The sequence below is a fragment of the Epinephelus fuscoguttatus genome, linkage group LG10 (assembly GCF_011397635.1).
Source record: "Epinephelus fuscoguttatus linkage group LG10, E.fuscoguttatus.final_Chr_v1".
Taxonomy (NCBI): domain Eukaryota; kingdom Metazoa; phylum Chordata; class Actinopteri; order Perciformes; family Serranidae; genus Epinephelus; species Epinephelus fuscoguttatus.
This window is the reverse complement of record NC_064761.1, coordinates 13,230,457-13,257,578: the sequence shown is the minus strand read 5'-3', so window position 1 is coordinate 13,257,578 and position 27,122 is coordinate 13,230,457. Positions and strand designations below refer to the sequence as shown.

At 40.7% G+C, this 27,122-nt stretch overlaps 1 protein-coding gene across 2 annotated transcripts in view; it reads left to right on the top strand.

Moving 5' to 3' along the window:
- LOC125895479 (contactin-associated protein-like 4) overlaps positions 1-27,122 on the top strand; it is a 171,025-nt gene that overhangs the window by 42,025 nt on the left and 101,878 nt on the right. Inside the window, exons 3-4 of one of the 2 annotated variants that reach the window (XM_049587347.1) lie at positions 14,870-15,063; positions 24,809-24,956. In XM_049587347.1, coding sequence (XP_049443304.1) covers positions 14,870-15,063; positions 24,809-24,956 — 342 coding nt within the window. Of the gene's footprint in view, positions 1-14,869; positions 15,064-20,777; positions 21,050-24,808; positions 24,957-27,122 lie in introns of those variants that run through there. The other variant, XM_049587348.1, reaches the window with a different exon arrangement.

The following is a 27,122-nucleotide window of genomic DNA, read 5'->3' as shown; positions in this document are numbered from 1 at the left end:
TGGATCGTGGGTTGTGGTTACGCTGCTGCTGTGGTCCTGCCTGATGCCGACTACCACTGCTGTTATTGTTGTCATACTGTTATTGTTTTACTTAACTTACATTAAAGGGTTTCTTTTGAGGAGTTGGATCCATGGAGATGTTGAAGCACTTTCCTATGTTTATATATATTTTGGTGTGATTGTATTGTTTTTGTATTGTGTGATCGATTTGACTGTCATGATGTCTGTTGCATGGCTGTGATTTTATAATGGGATTGCTGAGTTCCTGTCTGCACAACAAATTTACCTTTGGGTACTAATAAAAAAACCTTGAACCTTGAAAGCGAGAGCCGGTTTTATCTACAGACCAAACAGGTCTCTTCCACTGAGTCCGCCATGTTGTTCAACACTAACCCAGACTGGAAACACTGGCTCTAGATAGAGCTATTTACATTTTTAGTTTTTTGCGTTTGCATTTTTGCATTTTCATGTCGGCAACCATAGTTCTCCTACATGCTTGGCACACAGGAGAAGTCAGAAGTCCAAACAAACATGCTCAACCCTCAGAAGTATGAATGTGTGCTGAATCCTCCATGAAAAATGTAAAAAAAATGTGTACAAAAGGTACAAGACAGCTCAGCGTGCACAAGCAACAAAGCAACTTTGTTGCTTGTGCACGCTGAGGAAGGGTTTCACCCGAAACGTTTGTGTGGCAATAAACATTATAATTAGAGTGCTGTCCTGTACCTTTTGTACACATTTTTAACACACACAGGAGAAGTTTCAGTTGGTTGCAATCTGCAGCCTCACCACTAGATGACACTAAATCCTACATACTAGACCTTTATAACACAAAAAATGTCTTGGCTGGTCAATACTTTATAGTAATCTATAAATTGTTTGTTGGGAAATGTGTAGTGCCCTTCAATTGAAAAAGATTAGCTACATAAACAGGAAGTCACTGTAGTAGCACCAGGCCCCAGGAAGTGCGCCACGCTTTAAGCCAATTTCCATAGTGGCCAAACAGTGGAATTACAATGCCAAGGTGGTTATGTGATACAGTTGGACCCAAAAACACTTTTCCCATAGATTTCTATTGTGAAATAGACACCTGTAAGTCAGCAGATACATTTATTTGAATGTCACAACCACCGTGAAATGACCCATTTCACCATCAGAATGTGATCAGTCGGTTCCATCACATTAGGAAAGGCTGTAGCCTGATTAGCTGGCAGAAGTAAAGTGTGCCTGCTCTACGGGCCCAATGATGTGGAAGCAGTGCTGATCATCTGAGTAATCTTATATGCAGCAGCTGAATCTATTTGGCTTCATGCACCACGAATGAACTTTCATAGGAACAAATATAGTAAGTAATACTGTAAATGAATAAATGGCTTCTCTCGTTAGCGCATTTGTCACATGATCGCAGCCTCCCCAAATAGGTGAGTTATGCACAAACTATTGGCTCCTGATTATGTGGGATGTGTACAAAATTTGGTGCATTTCTTTTTGTGGGAAAAAGTACAAACAGTGCATGAGAGCAGCCTGGGCTTTACATTGTCCAATCAACATTTACTTCATCGTGATAAGTTAAGGTAAAAACATTGCCTATTTTCACTTTAAGTCCCAAGTTTTCAGTAACTACTGATTTCAATTGTAGTTCAGTTTTATTTAAATTGGGTTTCATGATTCAAACTTAACAAATGACTAACTGCTTTATTAATTTGTAAATTTGTTTATTGTAGTATCATATATTTCAAAGCAATCACATGCATTACAAGCTGTAATGTAACTGCCAAAAATAATAGTTTTAGTGATACATTAAACTTGACAGCCAATCCTTTATAAATCTAAAATCTTTGTGTTTTTTTTAATAAGTATTCACAGAGAAACATCCTTCAGTCAGTAGTATTCTTGCAGCTAAGAATGAGCAGGAAATCAACTAATTATTCTAACCTAACCAACACTACTGTGTAACTAGGCCAAATAATAACCCACGAAGAGATGGTGCAACCAGCTAAAGCTAATTGACCTCTCAGTCTGGTTTAGGCTTTGTGACTGAACAGCATCATGTAGAAAATAGAGGCTTTCACAGCTCCACAGTGCTGCAGAAGTACTTGAATCCATTCAGCTGAGAAATTGAAGATATTTAACCCAAGTTGAAGAGCAAACTGAAAGCTAATGCTGAATGTGTCTGGGATTTCTTATATGCTTCAATTTATAGCATATAAAAGTCTGAAGACGGCTTAACATCTTAAATCTGAGGCTGTTTCTGCTTGCCCTTTACACTCTTCTTTCTAGCATGATCACTGCTTCATGTCTCAGCCAGGTATACCAATTCAGGACAGGAAATGCCATCAGTTGACATTTAACCATATGTGTGCCATACATTCATGGGTTTTAAAGGGTTGAAAGAGCTTAAGGTAGAAGATTTCTAGTCTCATAAACTCGACCCTTGTGTCAGATTTTGTTCTTCACTCCGGATAATAGAGTGAAATGTTGATCCATACAGTATTCTCGACTAAGATCTGCTCCACATTTAAAATAATCCCAGTGGCATATGGAGGTTTCCCAGTTGGTTCCTCGAATATAGATTCTTATTTTGATTTGAAATGATGTCAGGCACTGAGACGGTGCTCTTATCCAGAGTAAATCAAGGACACTTGTAAAACACTTGCCGTCTCCGATGGGTGCAAATGAGCTGCTGTGGGATCTGAACTTGTTATCTTTGAGTTTCTGTTCCATCTCACCACCCCTGACGCCATAAAAAAGTCATAATCCAGCCCTGACACCAGACGTCCTTGGCCTGTATCCGAACACTGTGCCAGGAGGAAGCATCCAAAATAACATTCCCTTTGATGCTTTCATGCTAGCCCAAATAAATCCATGTATGATTTGCAGCAATGACACATATTGACTTATTTGGAGGGATGCGCTTATTTTTTGGGACTTGTTTTGGAGTTGTTGGAAAACTTAAGTAAATGAGAACATGGACACCCTGGTGTACTGTCAGCAGATTAGCACAGGATTGACCTTTTAAATAGACAAACTGTTTGTTTCCATTGGCCTCTGGATGAATATATTTTATTAATGAAACATTCTGCACTCAATACAGCAATTTAGCTAGGCTTATTCTAAAATCTGTTTCTGTTGAGCAACTGTGTACTAATAAAACATGTATTGATTGTAGCAGCACAGCCTCCCATCGACCAGCACATACACATCCTCGGAAAACAAGAAGGTCACACTCCAGAGTTTGTGGTTGGAGAGACCTTTTGCTATGAAATTAGGCGAATAATTCAATACAGGAAATGCTTTATCTTTTTAATTTATAGAACTTAGTATCAAACTTTAACACTTTTTTTGTGACAGATTGAAATGTTTCTGCAACGCAGAGTATCAACAACTGCCAAGTACTGAGAAAAGACACATTTATAATTCCGGGTAGTTTTTTTTTGTGCCAATTTATACCATTTTAATTAGTTTATGCTCTTCACAGCACTTTCACCGTTTTCAACTTTTTACTTTAAGTCCGTGGATGATCCTCAGCAGAAGAAAAGTGACATGTCAGAGCGGCACAGATCTTTTCTTGTTTTCCTTACCTTAAATGAAAAACCTGTCTCTTTACAGTGTCTCATCAAGTCAAAGTCAAAAATTGAACTAAGTGTAACTGTGATGATGTTTTATAGCTAAATTACAAATGCATTGCATATTTAAAGGAAAAGACAAGGGCTCGCTTGAGGTAATTACTTGCCCATCCAAGAAGTTTCCTCTGGCTCTGGGACTGTTATTCAGTGAGCATTATCTAGGAAGCAATTACATTTCTTGCAAAATGTATTTTGCAAAACAATCTTGTAGTATAGTGCTGTGTCTGGGGGATAGGGATGCCTGTTATCAGTAGATATACAGAAGAGTTTGCATGCTGCTAAAGTGATCTGGTTGTATCACTGATATGTACTGTGCGACAGGGAACAGCTGTAGGGGTCGAGTGTCTTGTTTAGAGACTTGGGGCCTGTCCCATTATGCGCATTTGATCACACTTATGCACTTGATGTGTGCGTCTGTGTGCTTAGTGTAAGTGCGCAAGTGTATCCCATTTCTACAACGACCAAAAGTGCAGTGTGCTTGATTTGAGCGGTATTTGGCCAAGTATAAATCCCACAATGCATCACCAGCTGGTGGAGTTCCGCCAATAAACTAAAGAAGGAGAAGCTGGTGAAGTCTGCCCACTATAGTTTAGTCTGCCATCATCGGGATTTCGACTGAGATGCCGCCGAAGAAATTTCAATGGAAGAAAAATGTTTTAGAAATTTTACTTTTTATCATAGTCCTGTTCATATCATAGCATCATGATGGTAAAAATACTGCAGCTGATGGATACAGGTGAGTAGTTTGCTCCGTCATTTCTTTTGATTGATGTCTTTATTTCCAACATGACAAATATTATAAAACAGTAGTTAACAGTAGTTATCCTTCCCCTTTTATTCACTAATTAATAACCTTTAACTTTCCTTTAGATATCCAATGTAGTGTTATATATGCCAGCATATTAACTGACTTTCTTAAATGGATGTAATAGAAATATCATGAATTGTTCATGTACCAACATGAAAATATATTCATATATCCATATACATACATACATCAGCTCAACATAAATCACAGCTGCAGATTCCTGCTGATTATCCACACATTTTTTTAACCCCCACATGAAAATTATTTCTTTACACCCTTTTCTGAACTGAATCATGTTTGGATAATGTTTTTGTTGGCAGAGAATAACATCCAATACGCAATGAAAGGGGCTTTGTCAAGTCTGTCCCAATTTCATTTAAATATCCCCGCGTACTTGGCCACTTAATACATGCTTGAACACTATAGGCAAATGTACATTCTGTGTGGCAAACGTCACCAAAGTGTGTGCGTAACCAACCGCAGTCAGCCAAGTGTGGAAAAATGGGACAGCCCCATGGATAATCCTGTGGAAAGGAGCATTGTTCACACACGCTTTTCCAGCCCTCTTCTCCAACCTCTGACCACCGCTGCTCTAGAAGGTGCTTGGTCAGTTGGCCTTCTGATGATCTCCTGACCGCTTGGTTCATTGTGGTGATGTGCTAATTTGACTGTCCAACAGAGTGGCGATGCAATGTTCCTGGCCTGTTTTTAACCTCAATTACCTTCCTGAATGGAGAAAAAAAGCTTTGTGTCATTACGGTTTGCAAGAGAAAACAAGGAAATTTACTGGATCTGAACTGACAGGCATGCATGACAGACACTATTGTTTTGGTGATCAAACAAATGATGCGTGACTAACATGGTGGATTTAGTGAATCATTTTCTCCACACAGATTTCCTTGCGTACACTGTGCTTGCCTTCATTTTGGGCTCGTTCTACTTTCTTTTTCAGTTCCTGAAGAGGTATTTACTGCTCTTATTGTTTCTATCCATTTCTCTCTTCTTATTTCCTGCTCTGCAGTCCAGCAGATGTCAGTTTGTCTTCCTCCCTCCCCCTCTCTGTCACTCTTTCTCTCATCTGTGTTCTTCACTTCTTTCCTCTCCAGTCCAACCGTAATGAGTAAAGGTCAGTATGTCTGCTCTCTCCTGTTGTGCTGTCAGTGTTCATGTCTGTTACTCCAGTACTTATTAGCGCTGGCCTTTAGCTGCTGCCCTAATGAGCCGGCAGCACAGCACTGAAACAGCTGGTGGAGAAACGAGAGGAAGGAAGATGACCTCAGACCCAGCTTGTTCAACCCACACCTATTTCCTATCCATAAATCTGATGCTAATGTGGAGAAACAAAATTCATGGTCATGTTCAATCATGTTGAATTTGGAATGATTATTGGTGTTGTTGACAATATGTTGTTGACACCAAGCTTTTAGCTAGACAACAGTGCTTTCCTGTGATAAACAGAAAGACAGCATGTTGGTATAAAGGTCACAATGACATGAGAAACAACTTCACAACCTTCAAAGTGATATGATAACAGCATGATGCAATTTGGTGGTTGAAACTTTCTTTTCCCAAAAATAAGTGAGGTTAGTTCGACAAACTCTTCTCCATGAGTACATTGTGATCGTGATAACTCTAGCATTATCAACCTTATTTGGTACAATATGAATGTTATGGTCCAACAGACAGAAGACAATCAGGAGAGACAGAAGAATGAAATAAGGATGAAGTTTAATGTGAAATATAAGTGAGAGAGATTATTTGTGATTGTGGGACATCTGAGCGAGGAAGATAAATCCCCCCCATGGAGTCTAGACACGGGTGGAGGTGGTAGTGGCTGATGACTTTGGTTGATGATGACTGTTGAGGCAAATAGAGGTGATCTAGGTAGTGATGGGGAGGTGGAGGGTAGGCAGGGCAGCAGCATGAAAGGACAGCGGGCAGAAAAAGAACCATATTCAAAAAAAAAGAGGAGCAGTGAGATGATAGGCTGATAGAGAAGGTGTGTTGATGTGCTATTGGTTGATTGTGGATCAGCTTTAGAACAGCTGATGACTTGATTGACAGTGCTGATCACTGACAGCCAGAGACAGAGCACAAGCATGCGTGCAAGGAGTGAATAGCAGGGTGAGGAAGAAAGTTACAGCCTAAGCCTCAAAGTCTTTTTGACTGATTTAACATTCCCCAATGTCCAGACAGTCTAAATCCAGTGCAATATTTAGTCCAAACACATTATTACATCCATATATACATCTACTGACTGCTGTTGCATAATTTCAAATGTTCATATTTCTCTTTTTACTGTCCACAAAACATCAGTTTTGTATATAAATATGCTGGCACCTTGATACCAAACTGTAGTTTCATTGCATATGATGTCTGTGTGCTGTCCAGATGGAGGGCAGGCAACAGGAGCATTGCCCAAATGCCTATGATTTGCGCTGTTTACGGCTGTTCTGATTGATTAATTTGGGAAAAAACAAGGCCCGCTTTAAGTCCTGAAAACAGTACGATGTAAACGGGAGACGTAAACAAAATAAAAAGAAGAAAAGGAAGGAAAAAAAACTCATTCAGAAACAGCGGCAGATGTCGATCAAAAACCTTCGTCTTCAGTCTGGAGGAGCTGAGTCAATTATTACATAATGCTAATGCTTAAGCATTGTGTTAAACATGCCTCAAGATGGATGCAATTACAATGTGCTGTGACAGTTTCTTTGTGTTTATAGCCATGACCCAATGTTTTAATGTTGTTTCACCAGACTTCTGGCAACGGTTGATCTAACAGATAGAATGCAGTAGCTAATGTTAGCTCATAACGGTAGCCTGACAGCTGTGCACTCATGTACAGAAAAAAGACAGTTATACTCATGCACATTTACTCACCCAACCAAAAACAAGAAGACAGTTGTTTCAGTCATGGACCCAGTGATGGGAGGTAGTTACTACAGGCCCCAGTGCACACTATAATGACAGGTCCTAATGCAAGCTACTCACTAGTTATGCACCTAAACAAGCTACTGTATGATTTTATAATCTCATCACAGATCAAATCGAGAGTTGACATATATATTACACTGAAATGATTATTGCATATATATTTATATGACAAAATTACCAAAGAAAATAAGGTTTTCATTTAATTAAATCATTTGTTATAGTTTAATTAGAATAAGCATATATTTTATTATAACATAATGTAGATCGCTGCTGACTATGTTACAAAAAAAAGAAAAAAAAAGAAAACCATAATGGAGTTAGGTTTGCCTTTTCAATGGCATATACAGCAAATGGCACCATTTATTATTGAATGTGAGTTCCCTTAACCACAGGTGAGGGGCCCATTTTCATATTGTTGGAGGGCCCACTCTCTCTTTGGACCCCCTCACCCCATGGGCCCCAGTGCAACAGCCCTGCCTGCACTGTCTATATTTACGCCCTTGTGTGGAACCAACCGCACACAAAATAGGCTAGTCATAGTCCATTAGACTCTTGTGCGCCTTCATCAGCTTGCTGTGTAACATCACTAATGTGACAAAGACTGGAGGACGAGGCCATTTGTATTGGGGATTGTGTCCACACCAGGCAGATCAGTCAAGTTGTTAGAAAAATCACTGTTTTTCATTTTGTGTGGCTCACATCCAGCATGAGGTTCTGATGATACCTGCCGCCCGCAGGTTCATCCAGTCCTTTTATATAGTCACGTTATTTCAGATTCATGCAGTATATGGATTTATGACTTCCTGCCCTCCATCTGAATTTTGCACATCATAATAGTCATGTGATTTCAAACAAGCTATTGTTGCAGCTTATGTTGGCCAGTTCCAGGGTGTTGGTACTGTGACACTTACTCACTGGAATTATTTACAGGCACAGAAAACAGGCCCCAGCCATTGTTAAAGCAACAAAAATATGAAAACTCTCTCTGGTGGTTGAGATATCTCACTCTATTTCAAACTGACTGACACTTTGCCAACTGTCGTCCTACACCGCTTCCATTGCACATTATGTGAAACAACCCTCACGGGGTTCACAGTGTGTTGTGATCATTCACTATTTCAGAGTAAAGTAGCGTTATAATAGATGTGATGAGATGAGTGGACGTGTCCACTTCACTTCAGGCTGTGTGTCTGAAGTGTTGTTGTGGTATTGATTTGTGTTGGCTTCATGTCAGCATGACATCATCTTGGCAACACAGTCTCAAGCGCTCTTTAGGCTTGCTGTTTTATCATGCGTGAGTGTGTGTGTGAGTGTGTGTGCTCTGCAGGGGAGAAATCCCTCCATCTGCTGCTCGGGTGCCATGGATTTGCTATTCCCTGACTCAGCACTTTTTCTTCTTTAACACGCACGCATGCACACACACACATGCACACACTTATACACACACTCACACACACAAACACGCACACCCCTCTCAATATTCAAAGTGTCGTTATCTTGTAGCGGCCTTTTCCATCACCTCCAATGTTTCTTCATAATCAGGTTCTGCCATAGCTCTCACTTCTCTTGCTCTCTTACACACACACACACACACACACACACACACACACACACACACCAGCAGCATCCAAATTAGAAATGAAATTGCTGCTGGATGAGTTTTGGCAATGTCTCTGCAAAGGTTAGCTACAGCTCATATTCTCTGTCTGCAATGACACCAGCCGCACAGCTGTCTTTTCTTTCACCTTCTGACCCGCTGACTTTCTGCAACAGGTTTAACATTTCTGAATAAAAACACATCGATTCAGACTGTACAAAGTTGTGAGGGTTTCTTTGTTTGTTTACTGTTTGGAAGTGGACTTTTCGGTGAGGTTAACTCAGAGCTGAGGCCTTTTGTTTTTTTCAAATCAAGCCATTTTATTACTTGAGTGTTTTTTTGCTGAGCTATCACTTTTAAATACCATGCCCATTTATTACAGTTCTTAAAAGAAATATTGTACCAAAAGATTAAACTAGAAATTTAAGCTTAAGTGGACACAAGGAAGCCAGCTCATTATGATGATAAAAAAAAATCCAGGAGTATACCGGTATTTATTTTGAATGTTTAAAGGTGTGTAAAAGATGAAGAGTCAGATGACTAGAACTGGGAGGTATTAGCTGGAAAACATAATGGGACCATATTATGAAGCCTCATCTAGTCCAAATCCAAAGTAGACAACAACATCGCATGAAATAAACATTTTACACATGTTTTTCTAAGGTTCTGCCCAGGCGCCTTTCAAAACAATCTATTGAATGTGGGATTATGTGTGAAAAAGAAGTCAACAAAGACGGAGATGCCTATTTAACTGTATATGAAAGCACTTCTAGAAAACCTAGGTTTACAAGACTTTTTTATCTCCAAGACAACAAAGGAGCCATTTGTTTATCATTCATGTACATTGATGGCAGTCTAGGGCACCAGAAATGAGTTCAAAACTCCTCCTCAGGTTAGGAGCATCACTAACGACAACACCTACAAGACACCAGGGGTCCGTTTCACAAAGCAGGTTTAGTGAAAACTCAGAGTCTGTTAACCTTGAAATGAGGGAAACTCTGAGTTTTCTGTTTCAAAAAGGGAGGTAACTCAAACCAGAGAAAGAGGGGTACCTCTAGCCTATTTCAGAGAGAGAGGTAACTTAAGCTCTCGGTCAGTTACCGTAGTAACAGACTCTATGAACCTAACCTGGTCGGGACCAGGTTTTTCTCAATGAACCTCGAGTTTCTCTCTGTCTCCGCCCTCTTTCAGAGCCACACACTCCATTTGATTTCCTCATTCATTCAGTCAGCAGGCGAGTTTTGGCGTAGCCTACTTCTGCCGTCTGTCATTTTAAAAAATCAAGAGTCAGTATATTAGAAGTCCATCAGGCACAGTAGGTGTCGACTTTTTTCACTAACATGGCATGTCCTTTTGATAACGATCCCGTGGATGAAGAAGCAGCATTACTGCGCAGAGAATTAAATATTCGTCGGGAGATGGTTATCAGACCGCGCATAGATGTTCTAGCATTTCCACACAATTATCTTTTTGAGCTGTACCGTTTCACGTCACAGTCCATCATCTACATACACAACCTAATCCGTCCTTACATTTGCAACATTACCAGTCGTAGTCATGCTCTCACATCCCAGCAGATATTGTGTGTTGCGCTGCGTTTCTTTGCAAATGGAAGTTTTTTGTACAATGTCGGAGATGCTGAGCACTTGAGTAAGGCAACTGTATGCAGGGCGGTCAGAAAAGTGTGCTCATTTTACAGGCATCTGCCTTCTTTCTGTTGGCTGAGTAGAAGTATGTGTAAGTTTAAATAGGCTTAGGCTTAATTATTTAACAGAAAATGATATAGATGAGAAGACATTTATGTGTGTGAAAACAGCATTATGTTGGGGATAAAACAACTGCACAGTCAAACAGCCACTTAATATTTACTTTACAATGTAAAACATGATCAAAATGAGGTACCCCCATGAGATTATGCCGAGGTCTTACCTGTTTGAACAATGTTTTTATATTTCATCCTAAACTGCTGCCAAGTGCGCCTCTCCCCCACGGGATTGTACCTAGCCTAAATGAAATAAATTAATAGGCTACCATTCAAGACCCGAGCAGCAATGTTCTCCCACGCCGTCTCCCTCTCTTTTGCAGCTGCAGCGGTGTTGCACTTCTTTTTGAAAACATGTGCAAACTCGCCGTATGAGCGCATTAAGATTTCTAATTCTAGTGGGGTGAAAAACGCAGCCCTCTTCCGCGTTGCCATGGTGACTCGTCAAATCGGGGCTCCATTGATGCTGGCTTTTTATAGTGCTTAACTCCAAGTGAAACTACTCCGAGTTGATTAAACTGATTCAAATCAGCTGTTCTGGAACTGGAAACTCAGAGTTTCCTATCTCAAAGTAGATCAACTCAGAGTTCAGTATTAGACTCAGAGTTTGTTGAACCTGCTTTGTGAAACGGACCCAAGGTCAGCTGCTTGGCTGCAATTGGCTCTGTAACCAGGGAAGTAGGGCAAGCTCTTCCTGTCAACACAGGCTCTTGTTGGCTGTGTAGAGGAGATGGAAGCACCTATTGGCTCAACTGGTGTGTCAATCAAAAGGTCAGAGTTTGGCCACCAGTTTGGTATCAAGTATCAAGGTGTTTATACACAAAATAGATTTTCTTTGTGTACAATAAGAAGAGAAATATAAACATTTGAACTGATGCAATGGCAGTAAGTGGATATCTATGGATGTAGTAATATTTTTGGACTAAATATTACACTGGATTGAGATTGTCTGGACCTTTGGGAATGTATGAAGACTGTTTTTGTTGTAATAGTATAAATCTGTGGATTATGATAAGGCACAATGAGTGGGTTATACATATTTGTTTGTTTTTTGTCTGACAAAAGCATTTATTCAACCTGCTGCGGTGGTTGTACCTTGAAATGATCTGCATCAGTCGAACTGCAAGGATAGCTATCAAACAATAGGTTGTATTAGTAAACCACTTAAACAAAGCAAATGTACAATTACATATTATAATCATCAAAATCATGTGAGGGCCCACAGGTTGGTTGTTAAGATGATAATATCAGGGTGAAATCAGTTTAACAAATATGCTTCTATTAAAAAATGTAAAATTTTGCTAAAAAGGCTGATGGTATTCCTTTTGCGAATATGCATTTTCTAGGAAAGGGAAGGCATGACCCGCCCTACTCTGCCTCTGGTAGGCTAATCCCGACAGTTTTACCCTAACCCTTACCAATATATACTGTAACTCAGCAGTAATACAGTGCAACATGTACTATATGATCTTTTGTAATATAGAATCTTTTTGAAAACAAATTTGGAAAAAAACACAATGACCTTTACAGATAGACTCAAGGCTGATGTTGCTGCCAAGGTGAATACTTCAAAAAAAGTATTATGTGTTATATATTTGTAATTCATTTAGATCACTTCATCTGTCATCACATTGACATTAAAGGGCCTTTTTCAGCCTATAACCTGTTAACACATCTCCCGCTGCTGGTCCACCACAACCACCTTATTACTCCCCGTCACTATAAATACTCCAGCTTCACAGACTCTTGTTATCAGATTGGTCTTTGTCATACCTATGCAAGACTTTCCAGAGCATTACCAGACTGCCTCCTCCTTGCCAGTCTGCCTTTGACTCTCCTGTTTACCCTGCTCCTTCGTAAACCATTCAGCCTTCTGTTCTCACCCAAGACCTCTGCTCCCACTTTCTTTGTTTCTGTTCATCTGTTTCCTGTGGCTGTGTGGAGACACTACCAGTCAGCTCAGCGTTATGAGTTTACCTGTTCAGCTGCCTGTCATTTCCTGTGCTGTGGATTACCTTGCCACGTGGCTGCACATTCTGCATTTGTGTGTGCCATGGGATCCACGCCAGTTCCAACCAACCTGCAGCCGGCGCCTCACAGGTGTGTTGGCTCCCTTGGTGTGTTCTCCATGTATCGGATTCTCTGCTCATCTGATGTCGCCTCCTGCCTGCTCCCTGATGGTTACTGCTGCAAACTTTGAACTTTGCTGTTTGTGTGCTTTCAGCCGATGGCATTGACTCACCAGCTCTCTGCTCTGGCAGGCTATGGCAAAGTATTGGACTGAACCTGTGTTTGGGAAGCTGACTTTCACTGTTTTACCTTCCTGTTTGTTCTGTGATGTACATTGTCCCGAGGATTTCTTTTGGTATAAGTGAAATCTTTCCAGTTTCCTCCATTGCCTCCCTACAAGTGTAAAAAAACAGTGAAGTAAGGGTTTATATTAATACCATTCATATATTTTAAACTGAAAATAAAATGTTAGAAATAGCCAGTCACACTTTGCTAGCAAAAGGATTATTTTAAGGCAGAGGCTTGTATATTCTGGGGTGTCTAAGCAACATGGAGGTATGATATATACGCAAACAGATCTATTAAGCTGCTCTGCTAAAGTTATGTACACAATGTGCATTCAACAGCTTTACACACAGTCTAAAACTAATAAACTAACACTGACTCATGCAGGACTTTAACCCCAGTCCCCTGTGAGAAAGGCCTGTGCTCAACCTACGAACCCATCACATCTGACTACCTCCATGGATTGTGTGCCTCTTTATACTACACCTGACTCACCCAACTTTCTCACAGTGCATTTGTGAGAGTATTTGAAATTGCCTGGTACTAACCAAGACCTCTTAGCCCTAACTCTTACTTCTTCAGACCTTGACGCATTAACATGACAAGCACTAGCCAATCACAGCACACAGTGGGATCCACAATAACTTTGTAGAGATGAATGCAAATAGCCCAACTGCTGCACTGTGACTTTTTTCACATGGGAGGACAGAGACACTACATTATTTTAATGTATACTCTGGTATCAAAATCTAATTGTTTTCATATGTTGTCAGTTTTCCATGGGAGGTTGCTGTTGAAGCGACAGACATCTTACAAAGCTGCACTGCTCTAATGGGACAAACTTTTTTCCTGGACTATAATATGAACACTGTGTGAGTTAGTCTCATACATCCCTGCATGTCCTCTCCAGCTGTAGTAACAGCTGTCGCTAGGACAGAAGCGGGGCATGTTACCCTGAAAAACATAGGAGGGACGTCAGCGCCGCAAATCACTGTTGAAAAGACAAAGGCCTCAGCTGAGTGATTTAGGTCATATCAGTGTGGAAATGTGAATGATTTCTCAGCATATTCTAACTCACCCTCAGAGCGTTGTCACCTTCATAGTGCCATAAAAACCAGAGCAGATACATTAAATGGAAGGACACATCTTCAGTTGTGGAGAGTCATCAAATTGCTTTAAATACCATCCTGGTGCTGCGCAGTCTAATCCATTTCCTTCAAGTGTTTGTGACTCAAATATATCCCGCTTAATGTCTTTGCTTATGAGGATTTATTATTTATCATCATGAAACCAGAGGAAGTGTTTGACATATTGCAGGGTTTTAAATCTGTGAGCGTGTAAGTGGACTTAAATCAAAGCCAGAAATGGGATAAACTATGTTTATACTGTATTTTGCAACATTTCAACTAAAAAGCAGGATTTCCTCCAAATGTGCTAACTACTAATAACTATAGGAACAAAGCATCAGCTAATGTACCTTCCCAGTACATTAACCCTCGTCTTTGACATTCTTGTCATCTGTAGACTTCTGACTGCTAATCTGTGGACATTATGGAAACATATAAACAAGCAGTTTGTATTCATATCCAAACTGTGACATTTATTATTGGCCAGTTTTAAAATCACAGCACGGAGAGTCTACTCCAGAGTATATATTCACAGTTTTAAAGATTCATTTCAAGAAGATTAAAATGTAATGAATCACATATCACTTCTACAATTTCTCTCTCGACCTTCGCTTTCTCTTCATTCACCTCTGCCAGCACCCTCTTCTCTACACACACACACACACACACACACACTTCTCATCATTAACAAACGCACTCTTTGTCGCTGTCCCCGTGCAGGAGCCGGAGGTTGGTCTCCCCTCGTCTCAGACAGATACCAGTGGCTGGAGGTGGATCTGGGGAGGCGGACCCGGATCACTGCTGTCGCTACGCAGGGACGCTACGGCAGCTCTGATTGGCTGACGGCTTACCTGTTGATGTTCAGTGACACAGGACACAACTGGAAACAACATCGACAGGAAGACAGCTTCGGGGTAACTCTCCTGCAGTAATCAGTAAACAAAACAGTACAAAGAGGAAAAGCACAATTGCTATGTAATTGTTATTTATTTACTAAGATTACTGTTTTTTTCTACACTAGAAAAAAATTGGCAGTGCACATAATCCAGGCAGAAATTACTTGGCCACGCCAAATGTAAGCTGGAACCATGAGGCGTATCAGCATAATTTCAGGGGACAGGCTTGCCTATACTGGAGGTGCAAGGCTATTGGGAAACAGCATCAGAAAATAATAACTCACTGACTCCAAACCACACATTTATTCAAACAGAAAACTTTTGCATGCCACTTTGATCCAATTGTATTTTTATCTCATGAAAATGTGATTAACATTGAAAGTTTGAGTCAGTGTGCAGGTGTTTGATGACCAGTTTAGCATTGAAGAAACTTTAACAGTTCACACAAAAGCTGAACATGTTGGTCAGCTGAAAGAATGGGGTTAGTTAGTACTTACACTGCAGGTCAGTGGGGCTGAACACATCAGCAAGTAAGTGCTTGTAGACATAGTAACATTGCTTCAGACAGCAGATAATTAGAACAGAATGAATAAAACACAAGTGTTTTATTGTCTACTTTTTGAATACAAAAGGCAAAAATTTGTCTTTGGTTTGCATGTGCAAAACCAGCTATTAAAAAGGAAGGGGAGAAAAGACATCAAAACACATCATATCACATCCAGTCAGGACACAATAGAACACATTTCCATAAAAACACAGTACTCAATAGAAGCTATATAAAAGGGAGCACCAAGTACTAAATGTTGAGGACTGAATCAAGGTTAAATACATAGATGAAAACGTGCTGTGTGCTGAGGTAACAAACTGACTTAAAAAAAGTGGCTGTCCTTACTGATGAAGCTATTTTATGGCAACAATTAAGGCATAGTACATCAACCAAATTTCTCACTCAAGCCCTCTTCGCTCAGTCTTTAAAGGGATAGTTCAGGTTTTTGGACATGAAGTTGTGTGAAACGCTGACCATCTGTAGCTCTGATGTGACAGTGTCACTACTCTCAACGAGCCTCCTGCTCTGAGAAATCGCCCATAGCTTACCGGAGAAAAAGTAGTTCTGAAGATATAAGGGGGACACGTAACCAAAAGGTTTAAGCTACAAAAAAGTATGCATGTGTTTTGTTAGACTATTTCAATAATTTTAAAACATCCCTGCATTACGTCAGACCTTGCTATCAATTGGGACTATTTTCTGGCCTGTATCACTCCACCGTGCAGGCCTGTAAAACAGCACGCCAACAGAAATCAGACAGTTCATCAACACGCCGTGCAAGTGCGCAGGATAGCAACGGCTAATGAAAACTTCATTGGCTGTTTCCAACAGAGAACCAGTAGGCTATTATTAGTGAGGAAAAAGATGTACTAGCCCTATATATACCTACTACTACAACGCGAACACCGGCTCAGGCTCACGACACACCCTCGTCAGCTGCTGTAGGTAAACAGAGGAATACCAAAATAGTGCAAACTTGTGATTTCCCCAGCTGTAGGAATAAAAAACATCGCTGGCTCCCAGTTCCATCGGTTTCCTGTTACAGATGTAACCCGCAGAAAGAGCAGTCGGACTTGTTGCACTCACCGGTTTCCATTCACTAAAGCACGGTGTCCCGTGTAAACCCTCATTTCCCATGTACACTACCTGGAAAAACTCTGATCTGATTTCATTCTTATTTATTTCATTCTGAATGAGAAGCTATCATGTAACTGCACCCATTGACATGTTGTACAACATTAATTTCACTGTGGTATGAAGATTTGAAATATTTTCTATGGCTGTTGAAGCAACCCTCAACATAGTGTGAAAAAAAGGTCGAAAAATGTTTTTTTGATACGAAGTAACTGAGACAAAAAATATATAACTAAAAAGAAAAACATTATCTTCATTTAACCTTTATTTTAAAAGGAAGTCCCTTGATATGACAATCTTTTTTCCGAGGGAGACCTGGCCAAGACAGCACGCCAGTCACAGTCAAAAAGAGATAAGGAAACACAATCATCAAAAACACAAGGCAGAGACTAAATCCAGCTCAAATAAAAACAGATTCATCTCTAAGTCTACCCTTTTTCCACAGAAATTAGTGCATGTGTATGCAGGTTTTTTAAACACAGAAAATCATGGTCTGTGCTTTGTTTTTTTTTTTTTGGTTTTTTTTTTTCTGGTGTGTCACATTCGACATCATGTCTTGACTGAAAAAAGGTTAGTAATCTGTTCTTATACCTCTTACTTTTTAAGTTGCTCTTTCAAACTCAGCCATTGTTTGAGCGCTGTTTGGGTAGAGACTGATGGTATTTTGAGGTGTTACATCATTGCATCTCAAGGCTACAATTAATGTGTTCATGCAGGTGTTGTATTTCCATCAATGTAGATCAGAGTGAGAGCCTATAAATATCTGCGACTACTGCAATCATTTGGCCCGAGTGTGAATGCCAATTGCATTACATATGAAAGCCAGGTGTTAGCAGGTGTTAGTGGGTTTTTTGTGCAGCGGGAAAGGGGCTTTAAAAGGACTTCTAACATGGCTTTAATTTTTTTCAAGCAATTAGACATATTATACATTATACTCTATAAATGATTCCAGGTCCAGGGAACAAAGTAAGTGAAAGTTTTTTGTCCCCAGCTCAGTGAAAAAAAAAAAAAAAAAGGTCATATACGTATATACTCCTTTTCTATCTAATAAGGTCTGGCTCTTGAACATATTCTGTTCAGAACTCTCCACCAGTGCTAATCAGAACCATTGTAATCACAGATGTATCATCATTACACAAGGTCATTACACAGTAAACAACTGAAGTAAACAATAGTAGCAAGAGGCTGGGTCACATTAATCACCTGCAAGCTTTTGCTCTGTTATTGCAGATATTTGTTTTTATCTAGAAACAAGCCTGAACCAGCTACCAGCAGTGATTCCTAACTTGTTTTCTCCATCCTCTTTCCCACCTGTAGAATATGGTAGCGGTAAATGGACTGCACTTGTATAGTGCTTTTCTAGACTTCCAACCACTCAAAGTGTTTTTGTCACCACATGTCACATTCACCAATTCTTACACACAGTCACACAATGGTGGCCAAGGCTATCAAACAAGGTGCCACCTGCTACTCAGTAACCATTCACTTGCACCCACACACCGATGGAACAGCCATTGAGAGCAATTTGGGGTTCAGCATCTTGCCCAAGGATACTTCAACATGTGGGCTACAGGAGCCATGGATCGAACGGCTGCTTTTTCCGATAAGTAAACGACCTGCACTACCTCTGAGCCACAGCCACACGCCCAACCATCAGCTGAGAATCAATTAGTTTTTGGTCAAAATGCTTTGAAAGGTTCAAAATTAGGAGCAGAAAACTGGTACAGAACCTGGTCCATGTTGGTAGAAAAACAGTGGAGAGTGCTGCAGGTCTGAGTCAGGAGATTATATTGGGGAAGTTTACCCAGCATGGCCTTATACACAAAAATACAAATGAAATTGTCTACCCAGATTTAGTGTCAGCCAGTCTACCAAATCATAAATCGTACATTGATGAGCCCGGCAACCAGAGTTGGTTATAAATCGTAAAGCACTATGGCACACAGAATATAAAAGGTAGAGTGTTCAAAAGCTAGCATGCATGTGGACAACATCATCATAGTCCCAAAATTTGAAAAGGTAGCTTGCAATTTTTTTTTAATTCCTGGCTAACATGCCACATCCATGCTAGTGTTTTGTACTGAAATGTATTAAAACCCATGGCTGCCTCTAGAAAGTTCATGAAAAACTAGTTGTTTGGGTAAAACCTTGCACTTTTAAATCCGTAGTATGTATTTGTACAAGTATGAAGACAGTACTGGGGGTAGAGGAGCTCAAAACTCAGGTTCACTGAAGTTAAAATATATTTGGCCTCACTATCATAGACATAATTTACATGATCTGTGGGGACTGGTACTGCCTGCAGCGGCAAGCTCACCAGGAGCCTTTCACTCTTTATTAATAATGGATGGAACAATGAAAGGAACCTGGGCAGGGCTCTGTCGACTGCACGGAGCTGCTGTCAAACAGTTGAACCTCTGCTGACGGGAGGCTGGTGCTGTTGTTAGAAAAGACTGCCTGGCGTACAAAAAAGTCACAGCTTTGATTCCTGCCGAGGCGTAGGTGTCCATCATCAGTTTCCAAGCAAGACGCTGATGGAACACTTGCCAGCTCAGTCACTGTGAGCCAGTCTTGATAAGCGTGTCAGCTCAGTGTCTAAAATGTAAATGTGAATGAGGACTGAGACGTGCATGTGGTGGACTTAAATATTCTGATGTCCTCCCTGCAGACGGGGGGAGAAGTCACAGCTGAGGCACTCTCCTCTGCTTTTATGTCTGCATGTGTTCCCTAGTGTTTCTTTTTCACTCTGAAAATCCTTATTTCTCAGCATTTTATAGCATTTTTTAAGCCAGTGCACACCCCGTGTTTAGAGGGAATACTAGACAGCAGAATGACTGATTACCACCAAGCAAAGTACTGCATGTCAGCATGACAGGAAGCCATGCGGGCCTCCGTTGATTAAACAGCATTAGCTGTGATTCAGAGGCAGTCAAGCATCTCCTCTCTCCTTTATGAAAGACAGTACACCCTTCTTGTTACAGTAGCGGCCCGGAGAACAGCTTTTGATTCACATTTGACAGGTTGCGATTTTCTCACAGTGAAGGATACAAAGTCTGTGAAGCCTGGGAGTCATCACTAAAGAGGGAGAGAGCAGGGCATGACTTCTTGCAGCTTAAAAACTTGTTGGTTTGACACTCAGCATGAAAGGTGATAAACCAAGATCAGCTCTCAGAGTGTTTTTAAAGCTTCATGTATTAGTCAGGCCAGCTTAGTATGTCAGGTAAGGAGGAGATTTGACTGCAAAAACAGCAGTATCCGTGGCAGCTTCTTACTGACTGCTCCGTATTTCTCCCTTTGCTCTCCAGTGGTGGTGGGAGATAAATTACGTAATTTACTTAAGAGCAATTTTGAGGTACTTGTACTGAGTAATTCTAATTTCTGCTATTTTCTATTAATCCACAAAACAGATTAATTTCATTTATTTGACAGATTTTGACTAAAGACTTAAATATATAAAACATTGGATTTGTTTATGTTAAATGCATTGACAAATGCAAATATTTGCTGCCCCTCACATGTTCCCAGTAGTAGAAAGTGATTTAATAGCCTACATTTCCTCAGGTACTGTACTTGAGTACCATTTTCACATACTTGTACTTCCATTTCATGCTGCTTTAGACTTCTACTCCCCTAAATTACAACACTTATCCATTTTGCTGCACTTTGTATTTTTACTTTAAAGTGGAAGCAAATAACACCGGTCTCCTGAGTAAAATACCAGGGTAAAGTCCTCTGTAACCCACCTGCTTTCTTTACCCTATCAGTGCATTAGTCACATGATCACAGCCTCCCCAAGTACGTGGGTTGTACATAGGGGTGGGGGAAATAATCGATTTTTAGATGCATCGAGATTCTGTCTTGAACGATGCGAGCATCGATTTGGAAAATTCATAATCGATTTTAATTTTATTTTTACTTTTATTATTCAAATTACCGTAACTCCTCCATTCACGCTATCGACGTAATTCCAACGGATTCTGAAAGCTGAGAAGCGGAGCTTTCCATTCATATACGATTACGGTAGTGACGTCATTACCTGTGAAAGAGGGGAGGGAAGTGAGCACTCGTTCCTTGAGATAGAAAGTGGTTTCTGGCACAACTTCACCGATTCACAAGGTGCATGGAGAGTGAGGAAACACTGAAGAATGTCAAAAGAGCTCCAGCAACACTTGTGGTATGGAAAGAAACTTTATTGACCGACGCGTTTCGGCTTGTGGCCTTCATCAGGGTCATCCGAGGGAAGTGAGCACAGCAGGAGGAGAGTGATGGCTGACGAGGAGAGTGCGAGTTGGAGTGACTTAGCGGTGTTTTAGCGGAGTTTTGGTGAGTCCCGTTGAGATTTGTGGATGAGGAGGATGGACCGGAGGAGACTGGTGGAGTTTAGTCATCTCAACCACAGTAAGAGGCCGTTTACACGTTGCCGGCTATTTTCATAAACGGACATTTCACCGTCTCCGTTTTCAAAAAGATCTTTGTTTACACTTAACCGTGTAATATATACAACAGCATGCCAAACCTGTAGGTGGCAGTGTAACGAGAAGCTCAAACCTTCCATGTATCCACTGTCACCATAGCAACATAGGTCGCACTTTTGACACAGGCAGGCGCAAGTTACGGCGCATACTGTGACGTCGACTGCCTATAACTCCGTTTATCTCCGTTTATCTCAGTTTACATGCAAACGCGCAACCGGAGTTTTCCAAAATCTCCACTCTGGCCGGAGTTTTTAGAAAGACTCGCTTTCAGAGGAGAAATCTCCGTTTGCGTGTAAACGAAGGGCACAAACGAAGGAAGATGTCTCCGTTTATCAAAATCACCGTGTACGTGTAAACGGCCTCTAAGTAATACAGTTTGTATGCACTGGATATGTATTCCCAGCTTTGTACAATAATGTTTTTCAATATCTAGTGTAAATTTTCTTATTGGCTCGTTTTAGAATCGAGAATCATTTTGTAATCGAAATCGTTGTCCTTGGAATCGGAATTGAATCGAATCGTGAGGTGCCCAGAGATTCCCACCCCTAGTTGTACACATAATACTGGCTCATAATTATGTGGGATATGTACGAATTTTAGTGCTTTACTTTTTGTAGGAAAACGTACAAACAGGGCATGAGAACAAACAACCTGAACACTGACACTTTGTCAAATCCCTCTGTGTCTCAAAGTAACACATATTTAGTATAGCGTATCTGTCCTCCTGGTTAATGCTGTGAGACTGTCACTGTTAGGTTTAGGGAATAAAACTAATTGGTTAGGTTTAGAAAAGATGCTTATGTTTTGACTTCAAATAAGTGTGTTTATTGCATAATATGACATGACATAATTACATATAGTGATGTCAGCATGCAACGGCTGTACGTAAATTGTTCAACGTTACCTCAAAACAACATTGACTTTTGGTTTCAAACGAGACATATACGGCAGTCTCTTGGGTCAAAATCCAGTTTTGTTTGACCCATCCATCTTCCCTACCTCCCACTTCCACCAGGGGGGTGCTGTGGCCGTGCTGCGGCCATGCTGCCTGCTCTCTCCGGTTTTACACCAGGCTCAGCTCCTTTCAAAGACTCCTTGCGAAGCACTCCTCCGAGGTTTTTTCGGACCTAATTGTATTGTGGAGTTTTGCACAGCAGTGACCAGATCTTTGCTCTCAAACCACAAAAAAGTGATCGTCTGTTAAATTGGTATGTAAATGATATTTTGACATTATTGGCTATTACTGTCATGGCATCCGAAAGTACTGATGCGTTGAGCAGGTGACAGTCCGCGGCCGTTCTTGCACTCCAAAAGAAACTTGTTGAAACTTTAAACAGTAATATATTTTACAAAAGAGGGGAAACAAACGTTGACAAAAACGGTTCCATAATTCATATTAAATTCAAAAGAGAACGAAAAAACAGCTACAAGTTAGAGGGAATATTGATAAAGTGGTAAAACTTGGCATTGATCCACAGCCTCAGACGGATGCGCTCAAGTGTGCCGTGCGCACAAGCTCAGTTGGTAGGATACTACTTTTTCACATTTTTAACAATGCAATTTAAAGTTTTGATTTTTATTGATAACCTACATTCACCAACAACAAAAAGACTACATTTAGCACCAAAAAAATGTTAAAAAAATAAAAAAAAATAAAAATAAGTACATAAAAAAACGAATATCGAATACTAAATTTTCATAATGAATACCTACCTATAGAAACGAATATTCGAAATATCCGAATATCCAAATATTTGGGTACAGCCCTACAACAGTTTACACAGTTTCTTGGGTTGTTCCACTTCTGGGGATATCAAATGCAGAGAACTTACACTGATACTCTTTGGTGACTTTGGCTACCAGGGAAAACAAAGGTGCTATCCTCTTCCTGTTTTGTTTGCGCAATGGTTGACGCACTTCCGTTGTGTCCCAAATTAAAGCTTAATTTTCACGGAAGATCGTAACTGGTTGCAGAAAGAATTGCACAGTGAAAGCCACTTTTATCAGGAAGCAGTCTAAACGCAGATGGTGTCATTATTCTCGTGCACATCACATTGTGCAGTCCACATTTACTCTATAAATGGTAAATAGTAAATGGACCTGCACTTGTATAGCACCTTTCTAGTCACCCAAACACTCAAAGCGCTTTTTACATTTCAAGTCACATTCACCCATTCATGCACTGGTGGTCAAGGCTACCGTACAAGGTGCCACTACTCAGTTTTTAACACACACTCACACACTGATAGAGCAGCCATCAGGAGCAATTTGGGGTTCAGTATCTTGCTCAAGGATACTTTGACAGCTGGGGATCGACCTGCTGATCTTTTGATTAGTGAGCGACTCGTTCTACCTCCTGAGCCATAGCCACCCACAAAGCTTCAAATTCTCACTTTTTTAAGGAGCATGACCGCTCTGGGATCAAACCAGGAACCCTCTTGCTGTGAGGCAACAACGCTAACCAATAATAATACTGCCAATAATGGTGGCAGTGTGAATGATTAGTTAAAGCAAGAAAATGGTCTATTTCCACATGTTCACTTTGCTAACTTTGTACTCTTTCTTGAGGAACGTTTTTGATGCAGGATTTTTGCATGTATTGGAGTACTTTTACAATGTTGCTGCTTTTACTAAAGTAAAACACCCAAGAACTTCTTCTGCACCTGCTCTCTGATTCTTTCTCATGCCCTCCCTCCCCCTCCTCTTCGTCTCATGCTCTACCCTCCTCTCTCTCCTTGATTGAGGTCTTGTCAGAAGCTACTCATATTTCAAAACATGCTCGGGCAAGTAAATGAGATGCCGCTCTCCTCAGCCTCCTCAGCAGGAAACAGAGCCGTTTGTTGAGCTTAACGCTCCGCTGCCCAGCCGGCTCAGCCCTTCAAAGCACTGAAGACGGAACTGAGATCACAATTATGCAGCGCCAGGAAAGCCGATTTCACTCACGTAGCCACATCAGTACACACTCAGTGGACACACACTCTCAAGTAGGCAGGGCAGACACTAGCAGAGCACATGCCCACGTAACCACAAATGCAGCTTGTTTTTTTCCTTACAGATGTTAATGCATGTTTCGCTCTGCGTCTGCTGTTTACCTGTCAAGCAGAGAATCCCTCTGGATTCCCACAGGCAGCTGATTTGGAAAATAGAAGCCATTAGTCTTTTAAGAGAGGCTTGGTACGGAGACAGAATAGGTCCCAGAGTTATTGATCACAGGACAGAGAGAGGGAGAGACATTATCAGCAGTTAGGATCAATGGCCTCTGTGAGCTCAAAGTTTGAAAATGCAAAGAAGCTGTGTCAGGGTCAGGGAGGTTAGGGGGACTTTTTCTGCAGAACTAGTGCATCTCTCTCTTTTAAAGGTTGTTGTTTCTATCTACATATCTCACTTCATGTCAGAAGAGAAAAGCTACAAAACTTAAAAAGAGAATAAATTTCCTTAGATTTTGAATATCAAAATATACCAACAAAAGGTCTTTGGTTCCTGTGTAGGCTACTTGAGGAACTAATGACCACAAATGGTTTGCTATCAGACTGCTGCAGCAACCAGGGAAACGTTAATGATTGGATATAAAAATCAGGCAGACTGACAACATGTTCTGTTGTTTCAGGCTTTTCCAGGTAACAGTAATGCAGACACTGTGGTCCAGTACAAACTCAAACAGCCGGTAATAGCTCGCTACCTCCGCCTGATTCCTCTGGATTGGAACCCCACTGGGAGGATTGGACTCAGACTGGAGATATATGGATGTCGATATAGTAAGTCTGATCCCTATATTTGACTTCTTTGTCAGTATTGGCTGGTGCTAATCCTTTAATAAAAAAAAAAAAATATGGCTGGGCAGTCATGTATCTGGATTTTCAATTTTCCTGTTGTGGCTTATTTTCATTTTAGTAAAATGTCTATTTAGTGGCATAAAGCAAAGATGCTGCATGTATTTAATAAAGGAGCCATTCACTTTTTTCAATTTCTAAAGCCTGTGCTATCTTCTATACTGCATTTAGTACTGGGTTTATTTATACAGGAAATGTTGGTTATTGTTTTTTGGCACAAAGACAGATTACTTTATGGTTCAAACAGGCTCAGTTTCTTTTTCCCATTCTTTAAAGTTTAGACATTTCACATCTTAGATCAAGAAAAAGTAGTTTGTGAGATTAGCTGCTGACGGATACACAATGCACAATCCCCTCTAGGCATAATAAGAATGTGCATGCTGTAGTTATCAGCAACTTATTTTCTTTTGTTTGAATTAAAACAGCGAACATTTTCTCTGCAGGAGGTTTATTAGAAATATGGTGCAATTTTGATAAACAAAGATACATACCTCCAAAAGCATGATCAGTCTTGACGCTTATATATATATATATATATATATATATATACAGTACAGGCCAAAAGTTTGGACACACCTTCTCATTCAATGCATTTTCTTTATTTTCATGACTATTTACATTGTAGATTCTCACTGAAGGCATCAAAACTATGAATGAACACATGTGGAGTTATGTACTTAACAAAAAAAGGTGAAATAACTGAAAACATGTTTTATATTCTAGTTTCTTCAAAATAGCCACCCTTTGCTCTGATTACTGCTTTGCACACTCTTGGCATTCTCTCCATGAGCTTCAAGAGGTAGTCACCTGAAATGGTTTTCCAACAGTCTTGAAGGAGTTCCCAGAGGTGTTTAGCACTTGTTGGCCCCTTTGCCTTCACTCTGCGGTCCAGCTCACCCCAAACCATCTCGATTGGGTTCAGGTCCGGTGACTGTGGAGGCCATGTGATCTGCCGCAGCGCTCCATCACTCTCCTTCTTGGTCAAATAGCCCTTACACAGCCTGGAGGTGTGTTTGGGGTCATTGTCCTGTTGAAAAATAAATGATCGTCCAACTAAACGCAAACCGGATGGGATGGCATGTCGCTGCAGGATGCTGTGGTAGCCATGCTGGTTCAGTGTGCCTTCAATTTTGAATAAATCCCCAACGGTGTCACCAGCAAAACACCCCCACACCATCACACCTCCTCCTCCATGCTTCACAGTGGGAACCAGGCATGTGGAATCCATCCGTTCACCTTTTCTGCGTCTCACAAAGACACGGCGGTTGGAACCAAAGATCTCAAATTTGGACTCATCAGACCAAAGCACAGATTTCCACTGGTCTAATGTCCATTCCTTGTGTTTCTTGGCCCAAACAAATCTCTTCTGCTTGTTGCCTCTCCTTAGCAGTGGTTTCCTAGCAGCTATTTGACCATGAAGGCCTGATTGGCGCAGTCTCCTCTTAACAGTTGTTCTAGAGATGGGTCTGCTGCTAGAACTCTGTGTGGCATTCATCTGGTCTCTGATCTGAGCTGCTGGTAACTTGCGATTTCTGAGGCTGGTGACTCGGATGAACTTATCCTCAGAAGCAGAGGTGACTCTTGGTCTTCCTTTCCTGGGTCGGTCCTCATGTGTGCCAGTTTCGTTGTAGCGCTTGATGGTTTTTGCGACTCCACTTGGGGACACATTTAAAGTTTTTGCAATTTTCCGGACTGACTGACCTTCATTTCTTAAAGTAATGATGGCCACTTGTTTTTCTTTAGTTAGCTGATTGGTTCTTGCCATAATATGAATTTTAACAGTTGTCCAATAGGGCTGTCAGCTGTGTATTAACCTGACTTCTGCACAACACAACTGATGGTCCCAACCCCATTGATAAAGCAAGAAATTCCACTAATTAACCCTGATAAGGCACCTGTGAAGTGGAAACCATTTCAGGTGACTACCTCTTGAAGCTCATGGAGAGAATGCCAAGAGTGTGCAAAGCAGTAATCAGAGCAAAGGGTGGCTATTTTGAAGAAACTAGAATATAAAACATGTTTTCAGTTATTTCACCTTTTTTGTTAAGTACATAACTCCACATGTGTTCATTCATAGTTTTGATGCCTTCA